This window comes from Peromyscus leucopus, chromosome 1 (assembly GCF_004664715.2).
Source record: "Peromyscus leucopus breed LL Stock chromosome 1, UCI_PerLeu_2.1, whole genome shotgun sequence".
Classification (NCBI taxonomy): Eukaryota; Metazoa; Chordata; class Mammalia; order Rodentia; family Cricetidae; genus Peromyscus; species Peromyscus leucopus.
The window spans coordinates 127,752,660-127,764,764 of NC_051063.1; the positions used below are offsets into that span (position 1 = coordinate 127,752,660).

General features: G+C 40.0%; 1 protein-coding gene across 1 annotated transcript in view; it reads right to left on the bottom strand.

The window, feature by feature from the left end:
• Nucleotides 1-868: 868 nt before the first annotated feature.
• Nucleotides 869-12,105, bottom strand: part of Nipa1 (NIPA magnesium transporter 1) — a 42,355-nt gene continuing 31,118 nt past the window's right edge. Inside the window, exons 4-5 of the mRNA XM_028892605.2 lie at nt 9,438-9,598; nt 869-4,367 (exon numbers count right to left, since the gene is read on the bottom strand). Coding sequence (XP_028748438.1) covers nt 3,856-4,367; nt 9,438-9,598 — 673 coding nt within the window. The 3' untranslated portion in view covers nt 869-3,855. The remainder of the gene's footprint in view (nt 4,368-9,437; nt 9,599-12,105) is intronic.

The following is a 12,105-nucleotide window of genomic DNA, read 5'->3' on the forward strand; positions in this document are numbered from 1 at the left end:
TCCAGTCCTGCTTAACAGATCAACAAGCTCCCTGGTGTCAGACGCATGAAGAATACTTCCTTGGACCTTATTCATATAGTCATGAGGTCTTCCTAAAGGTCACAGGAATACTGACCAAGACCAAATAGGCATCAGAGAGGAACTCTGCTCTGCTAGATCAGTGTGGAATAAAAATACCACTGCTAACAAAAATTATAATACTCAGGAGGCCCAGTGTAAAGGCATATGCATGTAATTCCAGGACTGGGGAGGTTGAGGGAATATGACTGGGAGTCCAAGGCCAGCCTGGGATACATGATATGACCCTTTTTAAGGGGTTAAAGAGAAAACAAATTATGCTGCAGGACAGTAGTCTATGCTCATCAATATTTGTTCCCACAGATCATCTGTTTTTTTCACATCTAAAAAACACTGCATCTGAGTACTTTACAGAAGCTTAGAGACCAGCTTCTAAAAGTTCAGCACAGTGTTTACCAGCAATTGAGCCATGAGAGACAAAGGACGAGACTCTGTTACTGCACGTTTGAATATGGGTCTAGCAAAAGTGGACATGAGCAGACCAGGGATGAAGCTCCAAGGTAAAACTCCTGCCTATCACACATAATGCCTATGTTTCAATTTCCTAGTACCAAAAAAAAAAGAAATAAGAAAACAGATGTGGTGGGGCTGGAGAGATGGCTTAGTAGTTAAGAGCACTGGCTGCTCTTCTAAAGGTTCTGAGTTCAATTCCCAGCAACCACATGGTGGCTCACAACCATCTATAGTGGGACCTGATGCCCTCTTCTGGCTTTGAGTCAACAAAGCACTCATATACATAAAATAAGTAAATAAATCTAAAAAACAAACAAACAAAACATGTGACACCTAATGAAGGAAAAAGATTAATATATTATTTCTGTGATGAACTGGAAATAAAATTAAGCAGAACAAAATCGTTTGAACGTAGAAATAGAATCTTATTGTTGAACAAACAGCAGCAAAATATATTTTACTGATATTCTAATAGAAACAACTGTAGTGATAGTCTTAGCGATCAGCTAGGGCACTGGAAACAGTTCCTCTCCAAAGGCCCCAAAGTGGGCAGTCATGCCTGCTTCCTCGAGAACCTCCACAGATACAGCCGTTGTGCAGCCCAGAAAAAAACGCTCCCGATGGTATCCTGCATCTGGGTTCCAGAAGGAATGTCTAATTGATCCTACACTTGATCAGTACTTAAAACAGAAAACAACCTTTTCAAATGCAAAGATATTTATGAGCAAAGGCATTGTCCAAGTAGAAGAGGAGAGAAATTGCCTAAATGTCTTCCAACAGTAATTCTCTAAATTGTTACCAACATTTTTTATTTTGATAATTTTAAAGACTTGAAAAAAAATGTACGTAGTAGGCATTGTTTTCTTAAGTTTTATCAGAAATAAAACCCCCAAAATATATCATAATGAAAGTGTTTCCTGTTGGGGAGACTAGTAAGAGATTCATTTGCATTCTAGACTTTCCCACCAAGCTTTTACTTGGTAATCTTTATTTTCTTTTGCATTTCCAAGTGAATTATGAAAACTGAATTTGTAAAATAGTAGTTAGTATACATCTATGTGCATTATATTGAATTTGAAAATTAGATTCTATTCCTGATGGTTACTGGGACATTATTATCAGACTTGAAAAGCAATGAGTTCCTCTAGAACAAAAGCATGCATCCTACTGAAGCAATCTGCTGAACAGATGGAAACCTGAGTGGTCTCACTGTTCCAGAACTTAGGAGAACTATTAATACTATGAAATTTTGCTTCACACACAATATATTAACACCTTTGGATATTCACGGTGTAATTGTGGACTAAAACTTCAGGTACATCAGCAGATGCATTTAACTAAGCTCCACAGTAAGTAGCAAAATGAACAAAGCAATTTCCACATTATAAATTTCTTCCTTGCACAGTATAGCTATATTCTTACCTCAGAAACCTTAATGTTAAAATTATATTGATCCTGCTACATAACACTTTCCAATTATGTTCTGTTCAAACATTTAAGTTAAGGTTTCTATCCCTAATGATACTGATGATTAAAAAAAAATTTTGAAGAGCTGATACAAAAAAAGAATGAACTTGAACATTTACTAACTACTGCTTTATGCAAGGTTTTCAACTGTTTAAATCTTTTTTTTTTTTTTTTGCTGTTCACAAATCACTGACTGATACACCGAGGTCATCATTCATACTTTCAATTCACTGAATGTGACAAATGAGCCAGATAACCAGATCCCCTTATGTTAAACTAGTATTTTATTTACCCTTTTTATTCTACAGTTCAGTGAACTAGTCTTTGGGTCTTTACTTTAGAAATGTTCTTTTTATCTGGAAAAGTACATTTTTGCCTTAGTGAAAAGTTTAATTGGGTATTATTAAAGTTCATGTTCTACCTCACCTAATTTACTTTATCCAACCCCATTTTTAAACTGGCACATTCCATTTAGATAAAACAAATCATATGGAATATACAACATCATAATACGGTGTATAATATGTTATATTGTATCCCTTTGTACCTTGCTCCAGTTTAATGCACAGGGAAGGCTCCTATGGCCTTCATTTGAGATATAAAACGCAGCATGATTAATAGCTATTTTCCTTCTAAGAAGGTTGTTTGCTTTGTTGTTTGTTTTTGATGCTGGGTATCAAACCCAGGGTCTTGCATACAGTCAGAAGGTTAAGTAAGATGTTTGGTAAGAACTTTAGAAGGTTTTAACCATTTCAAACAAGGAGGTTAAATTGTTTTCATCTTTGCTAGAAACTCCCTTAGAAAGTACACATTACCCCTTGTAGAAACAGTCCTAAGCTGTGTCCTTGACCTGTTCCTATATTGAGGTGCTTTTACTAAACTCCTGTGATATGTACTTAATAGACACTCTTTAATTTAATTTAACAACCTTATCGTCAAGTTTAATAGTTTATTTCTTCTTAATGGATACAATGCCTCCTGAAACAGAAAGCAGGTATTTTTCATAATGGATCCAAGTGACATAGGTTAAGTGAAAATAAAGTATCTCTTCAGAATTAATCAGTTATCCTTAATTGGATGATACAGAAATGGGCCACTTTTAGATTTTTTTTCTGTATCTTTAGTTTTCACTATCTTCCACTGAACACAGTATTTTTCTAAGTGCTTTACATATCTATAATTAGAACATTTCACATATACACGCAATAGTTAAATTAAGTGAACAATTCAAATGATAAAGGCACTAAAATCAATTTGAGCTACTGGAAAGTCACCCTGTCAATGAACTCCGCACCACCATCAACTCTCCTCTCTCTGCTCACTACTGTTTGGGGGTACACGTAGGAGAGTCAGGTTGTTAAAGGACTAACAACAACTCAATTCACACACCTCTTATTTGAGTAAACTACCTGAATGCTATACATGCTTAACACAGACAAAGTCAGTCACGTGTACTGTACAGAGCCAGACTTCACAACAGTTTCTTCCTTTCCCAAGGTACTTAGGTAAGAACAGCTGCTCCCCTACAAAGACTAACTAGAAAGACCTCACCCTTATTATCTGGTTAAATCATGTTCAACTGTTTTAAACAAGTAATTATGAAAGTGTCTAGGTTAATGGAAATGAAAACAGGACTTATCTCATCAGAGAGAGTTTACACCCAGACAACCATTGGGAGCTTTGTACTGCAGAGGTCTGGACCCCACCCTGGTGCAAAGCAAGGCTCCCTATTGTCCACTAGATCATTAGTTAGTACACGGGCAACTCTCCCTGAGAGTCTTTTCCACTTGACAACTAGTCAAAACCACAGACCCCTCCCAATGCCTGTTCCTCAAGCCCCCAACCATCAGCTGCATCTTAGTCTGTTTTCATGTTGGATTTGTTCATCTCCCCAAGGTTGAAATTGAATTCTTTGAACACTTGAATAAGGACAATTCCCACGGAGACAGTTGTAAATCCACAGGCCATGCCCAAGAAGTCCACCAGGCCCACATTGCTCCACTCCCGGAAGAGGATGGCTGAAGCCAGTAGGACCAGCGTGGTAAACACGACGTAGTAGATGGCCCCAAACACAGAGGAGTCGAAGCACTCCAGGGCCTTGTTGATGTACCTGAATTGGACAATGATGCTGCAGCCCAGGACAGCCAGGAGCACAATGCACAGGCAGAGGGCTCTCTGACTAGATGGATTGTTGTGCAAGATGTCTTGGGCTGCCAGCCCAATGCCCTTGGTGGAAGGCACAGTGAAACTCCCCAGCAAAGAGCAGATGCTGATGTAGACCATGATGTTGGTGGGCCCATGGGCTGGTGCAATCCAGAAGATCAGCAGCAGCAGCATAAGCAGCACAATGCACAGGTAGCCCACAAACACTGCAAGACAGATGGCACACAGTGACCGGGGAAGCCACCCCACCAGACACCACCCAGAGAGCAGAGCTGAGCCAGCTCCTGATCCCCCACCAGCCACCCCTTCTATCAGGGGACAGAGACATAAGGGGCACAGGCAAGCACCAAACAGCTTTAACCTGTTTACTATATCCACGGGGTCCATTCCACAAAAACTATTCCCATCATTACTCATCCTTCATACAGTCATAGGAACAAGGAATGGAGCTCTGTGGCTGAGCACTTGCCCAGCATACTCAAGGCCCTGGGTTTGATCCTCAGCATAGTAAAGTAAAATGTGTAACTCTAAGCCACTTCAGCCACAAGGATAACAGCAGGCCAGAAGAACGGTTACCTTCTTCAGGAATGCCTGTGCTAAGGAGTCTTTGCCTTGTGTCCTCACCATTAAAGGCCTCATTATAATTCTGTCTCTGCATAACCCTATCCAACCAGGCCACAACTACCCCTCCAAATGGATGGAGGCTATTCTAATGGAAAAAGCTATTCCCAGGACTCCCAGAGCTAAGCCTGGAGTAGCTGAAGAAATTATGATCACCTCCATTGACAGGAAGCCCCCCCTCCATGGCTCCCAATAAAAAAGTGAAATCCTGCTCCAAAGTGTCTTAACTACTAATGTTTACATGACCTACTCTATCAGTATCATTAACAACAACAACAACAGTTAAAAACTGAGGTAAGCGGCGGTGGCGCACGCCTTAATCCAGCATCGGAGCAGAGCAGGCGATCTCTGAAAGCAGCCTACAAGAGTCAGAAAGCGCAAAAACGCAGAGAAATGTCTGAAAAAAAAAAAAAAAAAAAAAAAAAAAAAAAAAAAAAAAAAAAAAAAAAAGCTAGGGCTAAAGATGCCAAGGTTAAGAGCACGACTGCTCTTCAGAGTCTGATCAACATACCACATATCACAACATCTTAATGAATCTGGATTCTATAAATAAATAAATCTTAAAAACAAAAACAAAAACAAAGCTAGTCACATGATGGACTTTATGTTTTCTTAAAGAGCAGGTCTTGTTTTGTCATTCTGACTGTCTGGAACACCTAAGTTCAAAGGATCCTCCCAACTCAGCACTCATAGTAGCTGAGACTGTAGGTACATGCCACCACTGCACCCAGCTGCAGGATGAGCTCTTACCTCAGAGTCAATCACAGAATACCTACCAGACAGATGATACTGAGGGTGTGACAGGGTATAAACTAAAGTGAAAATAAACTGTGGCAGTGTCTAAGCCCATATAACCTTTAGAGCAGTGGTTCTCAACCTGTGGTTCTTGATCCCTTTGAAAGGGTCAAACCCTTTTACAAGGGTTGCTTAAGACCATCGGAAAACACAGAGATTTACATTACAGTTCATAACTAGCAAAATTGGAGTTATGAGGTAGCAACGGAAATAATTTCATGGTTGGGGGTCACCATGACATGAGGAACTGTATTGAAGGGTTGCAGCATTAGGAAGGTTGAGAACCACTGCTTTAGGGGATGACTACAATGGATGTGGGTGGGTTACAAAGAGCACACACAACCATGTTGTACTATATTCTTCACAACCTCTGAATGTCTCCTTGCACTTGTTAAGAAAAAACTCTGGTTACAACTATCAGAGCTAGAAATTATATAATGAAGTATCCTTGTGCACGTTTCCTACACATTAAAATTTTTACAAATACAACTTCCATGTAGGCTGAAAGATGAGTGTTCTCTGATTGGGACTTCAAGAATGATCCTCCATTTCAGAGGGTCATAACGCTGATAGATGCTCAGTGTAAGTCACGAACATGACAGCTCTATCGGTTCATATCTACTTCTACCACATTTTGGGTGGTATGCCAACTTCATTATGCCTTTTCCTATAGTTGTACTTGAGCACTAACATTAGAAGGTAGAATCCTGTTACGGCTCCTTTAAACAGTTAGCTGTTATATTGAATGCTCTGAAATCCCACATACAAGGTTGCATTTCACATGCTGGACTTCACAGATCTAGAAACCGGCTGGAAATGCAAATCAGTCAGTGTAGGCATGCACAGCAACAAGTGTAGACATGCAAACAAGCAAGCAGGCAGTGGGAGCTCAGGCCCCCAGAAGTGAGAAAAGAGAACTATTTAGCACTGTACTGGAGGCAGACTCAGGAAAGAGTCAATGGAAGGACAGCTAAGCTGTCTGAGAGCCTCATCTACACACTGGCAACGTGGCAATGGAGGGCAGAGACTGGTATGTGTAAGCACAAAATACTACCTAATTGTGGGGCAGGCTGGGGGGGATGGGTAGAACATCAGAAGCAGCCTGAGTGCAAGTAAGCAGGCACAGTATCAGCAGCAGAGTGTACATGTGGATCTGTCTGGGCTTGCTCTCACGGGGAAGGTGGCTACAAAGAGCCTTGAAGCTGGAAGGGACAAAATCAGATGACATTTCAGAAGGGTCTCTGGAATCAAGAAGGTTGAGGTAGCAGGGACTGGACGTAAGGGGAGTGGAGGTTAGCAAAATCAGGTCTCACCAAAGGCAGCGAGGAGGAGGACAGTAGAAGCAGGGGCATGGCAAACTGGACGGAGAAGGGACAAGGACACCAGCCACAGTGGATACTTGGACAGTAGCCTCAGTGACTGTGTGTTAGAAGGAAGGGTTCACATGCAGGAAACCCTCTTTTTCCTTTGCTCTTTTCTCATTTCTCAGATGCCTATGGACTTGTGACTTTTCAATCTGTGTGTCAAGCATGTTTTTCATCACTGTTCTCTTTAAAGGGACCAGTTTACACTTTTTCTATTCTGTAACTCTCAGCCTCATGAAGCTTATGTCATGGATACACTATCTATTGGTATCTCTAAACCTGTCTCTTGTACATTAAAAACGTATACATGTTTTCTCTCCCAAGCATAGGCTTTGGCTTTCTGGAGTGATGCTGCCAACACTGAGAATGTGCACATCTCAGCACTCTCTAGTAACCAACCCCTTGTCCTCCCGTGGTGCTGCCCATCTCCCCCAGGGCCTTGTCATTCCAACACTGAAACACACACCCCAGTCCACTAAATATCTTCACAGAACATTTTGTTTGACTTCATTTTTGAATATTAGGCATCCTATATAAGGGAGTTTGGAAATATAATTAAGTGCTGGTTTAAATTTCCTTTGGAGCAAAAATTAATTGTGTTGTTTGTACCATTAGAAAAAAAGGAGAGAGATAGTGAAAGCTGTGTCATGTATATACTAGCAGCACTGAGTGGATTCAGTGGGTTAAAAAAGGACACACAGTTGAGAGGGTGAAGTGGAGGTATAGGAAGAGCTGGAGGGAAGGGAATGAGGGAAGATTTTATCAAAGTACATTGCTTTGTTTTAGATTTTTTTTTATATGTATGAGTATTTTATCTGCATGTATGTCTGTGTACTACTTACATGCCTGGTGCATGAGGAGTTCAGAAGAGGGAACTAGAGTTACAGATGATTGTAAACTACTATGTAGGTGCTGGGAATCAAACCTCACTCTATTAGAAGAACAGCAAGTGCTCTTAACCTCTGAGCCATCTCTCCAGCCCATCAAATTACATTGTGTATAGATATATGAAATTCTCAATAAATAAATATGTCTAAAAACATCTTAAAATAAAAAGCTGGACATGGTGTCCTATGCCTGCAATCTGAACAGTTAAAGGAGGAGTTCTGCTCCAAGTCTGGGACTACCTTGGACTAACAAGCATCAGGCCAGACAAGGCTCCGTATTGTGTCCCTGACCAAGAAGAAGAGAAACAGGAGGAGGCAAAGAGGAGAAAGAAACCAAACAACGAAGAAAAAAGATGGGGAAAAAGAAAATCTATTACCTAAGAAAGTAGACAGATTTTTTATATTTTACCTTTTTATATATTTTACATTTTCTTAATATTTTCATGATATCTAATTATACATAGGGCTGGAGAGATGGATCAGCAGGTAAAAGCTCATATTGCTTTTGCTGAGGACCCAAGTTTGTCTCAGAACCCAAATGGAGCAGCAAACAACTGAGTGTAGCTGCAGTCCTAGGAGGGTCTGACACCTCCGGCTTCCAAGGACACCTGTTCTCATGTGTACGTGGCCATACACAAAAAATAAAAATGATAACGCATAATTATACATATATAAATTATAAATGTATAAGTTGGGATCTGAACATAACAGAATCATTCACACTCATCAAAAGTAAGTGGACTGGGAATATGGCTCAGAGGTACAATGCTTATTTACCCTACATAGGCCTTCAAGGTTCAACTCCCAGCATAGGTAGAGGGGAGCAGCCTATGAATATCCTCCTCTGGAAATCATATGAACCCTTCAGGGCATTCTTGTCTAGTCCAAAGAGTGGTCTATTTTTTAACGCCTTTATACTCTTCATACTCATACTCAGAAAATACTTTGGATTTTATAAGAATAAGTAAAAATTAAAATGTGAAATGTTTGCAGATGTGGCGGCTTGAATGAGAATGACCCCCATAGCTTGCATGTTTCAATACTTGATCCCCAGTTGGTGGGATTGTTTGGGAAGGACTAGGAGGTGTGGCCTTGTTAGAGGAGGTGTGTCACTGAGGGCAGGCCTTGAAGTTTTGAAAGACTCATGCCATTCCCAGTCAGCTTTCTCTGCCTCTTGCTTGTGAATCAAGATGTGAGCTCTCAGCTGTTCTGGCCAGCATGCCTTTGCTCCCCCATCATGGACTCTTAACCCTCTGAAACCATAAGCACAATTAAACGTTTTGTTTTATAAGTTGCATTGATCATGGTGTTTTCCCACAGCAATACAAAAGTAACTAAGGCAACAGGCGTAAGTACCAAAGGGAAATAAAGCCTTAGCTAACTAATGTCATTATGAACTCTCCAGGGAGTCCTGCCAAATTTAGAGTACCTCTGAAAATTGGGGTAGGCGTTTACTCACAGTCAGCTGATGCACACACAAAATGGACAGCCAATCAAGATCTGTGGTGACAAACCAGACCTTGTACACCTGCCTTGCCAGAAAGTGGTATTATGAGTTGTCTGGCTTCCTGGGGACACAGACTTGGCCACCATGCTAGAAAGGAGTTACCTGGGTTGGTCAGCTTCTCCTCCAACTCAGCCTGAGTTGTCACACTCTCAGACTTCGGGGAATGGATAATCAGCACAACAGAACCTGCACAGCTTAGCAGACACCCCAACTTGCCCAAGATGTTGAGTTTTTCCTTCAGAAGATAAGAAGCTAAAATGGACCTTCAATTAAATAAAAGAAATCATTGCAGTTTAAATCAAACTATATGACTTGTTTCTGCTAATTAAAGATACTTTATCTAGAAAACTCATACTTTATTTCTAGATGTATTTTATTTTCATTGAGGTTTATTTTTAATGTTTTTATTTTTATTTTGGCACTAAGAATCAAATCCAGGGCCCTGCACATGTTTTAACACTGAGCAACATGTACACCCAGCCCATCATTTAGTTTTTACAAATAGAAAAATAAATTTTCCCATTAGAACTTTATTGAAGTTATATTTCAACACAGTTGGGTTTTCATATCATTTTCATGCATAGTTAATATACAGTTTATAATATCTTAACTCATATATTGTAGAATATCTTAATTATCTCATAGATATGAAATACATGAGTAGAAGAGAAGTTTAATGATTGACCAAAAAATAAAAATATTCCCTCCTTATTCATAAAAGCAAACATACATACATACTATATATGAAACACACTATATATTTATACACACTATAAAGAAAAATGCAAAAATGACAACAGTAACTAAAGTATGAAAGAAGGAATCTGGATGGTTATTTTTTTAATAGCACTCAAAACTTTAAAAATATGGCACTGGCTGAGCGGTGGTGGTACATGCCTTTAATCCCAGCACTCGGGAGACAGAGCTAGGCGGATCTCTGTGAGTTCGAGGCCAGCCTGGTCTACAGAGCAAGATCCAGGACAGGAACCAAAACTACACAGAGAAACCCTGTCTCAAAAAACAATATATATATATTTGGTACTGTTTTTTTAGATAAAAATAATGTACAAATTCATAAAACACTAATGTGTTTCATCTCTTATTTCCCTTTATGTCAGTATACAACCTGAATTGGAAAAACTGGTAATTCCTATATTGTTGCTATCTATGCTGAAGACATTCAGAAGACATGAACATCCAGGAACAGGGTGCAATAGGTTCATGGATATACTGGATTATGTTCTTTGAAATATAAGACCCCAGACATGATCACCACTGAAGCTAAGACTACAAAGTTAACGAAGAGGCAGGAGAAATGTCCCTTACTCTTGCTGAAACAAAATGACAATGGACAATTAACAGGAAAAAATGTACCTAAAATTATTTAGTGTACATCATCATTTGTATTTTTTAGGGGAAAGGAGACAATGAGATAGAATCTCACTGTGCATCCCAGGTTGGCCTGGAACTCATAGCACTCCTCCTGCCTTAGGCTGCCAAGTACTGAGGCACGAACTCCTACACTTGGGTAGTTCAGATCATACATGTCTGTCCATGGCTAGGCATTAGAGCACGTTCCAGCCTGTGGTATTACTGGGAAATTAGGTCATCAGAAAGGGAAAGAAGAGGCCTAATGTGAATGAGAGGAGGACTAGGAGAAAGTAAGGGGATAAATATAACACAACACAGAAGGGAAGGCTATCCTGGAGGAACAGAACCAGCAAGGGGAGGGTGGCCTAGAGGGGGTAGAGGGGGCAGACAAAGAACAAAGTCCAGTGACAGGTATGTGTGAAAGGATCATTACTCTGGGTCCCAACTAAACACATAATTTAAAATATTTAAGAACAAAACCCAGAAAAAAAATTCAAAGAAAAATGAAGGCCAGGTGGTTAGAACTTGAATACTGTCTTCACAGGAGAATGTGGCTGCAGGTGACAAGAAACTAAGTGGTTGAAACAGGGCTCCTCTGAGCTCTGGGAGGAGGTAGGTAACAAGTCACAGGTAAGTGAAAGACAAAAAAAAAAAGTTTTTTGCAGATCAGCAGTTCACCTTTTCAGCTGCCCTTAGAAAAGCGGATGAACAGGGTGTCTGGGCAAGGTAATGACCTTGGACTCATTAGACTCTCCTTCCACGGCCATTCTTCCCTAGTTATTAAAAAAAATACTTGTAAAATCTGGTTATTGATGAGTTATGAGTTTCATATACCAAAGTACAAATTTCTTACCATATACATAATTAGAAACTTTTCTCCTATTATGAATTTTGTTTCTTGATGGCAACCTGTGAAACATGGTTTTTAAACATTGTGTGTGTATGTGTGTGTGTGTATACACGTGTCCAGGCATGTATTCTATAGTGTGCATCTGGAGGTCAGAGGACAATTTATAGGACTGTGTTTTCTCCCCGTACCATGTGGACCCCAGGATTAGACTTAGGTCATCTATCGGGTGTGGCCGCAAACCTGATGGCAGTCAAGATCAGGTTTGTCTTACCTGCTCAGCCATCTCATGGGCTGCTTGTTTTAAACGCATTCTTCATCAATTTCATACAAGACACAGTGGTATCTTGATTATGTCTACCCCATCTCCATCCTGCCACTCATTCTGGAAATCCCAAACGCATCTCCCTCCTACCTTTATGTCTCTGAAGCACAGAGGTTTTAATTTTGGTATCTGGTTTATTTTTCTTCATGCGATTTTGGAATCATACTTAAATAACCTATTGCCTGATTTTAAAAAGTATAGTGATTTAAACTGCTGTCTCCCAGGAG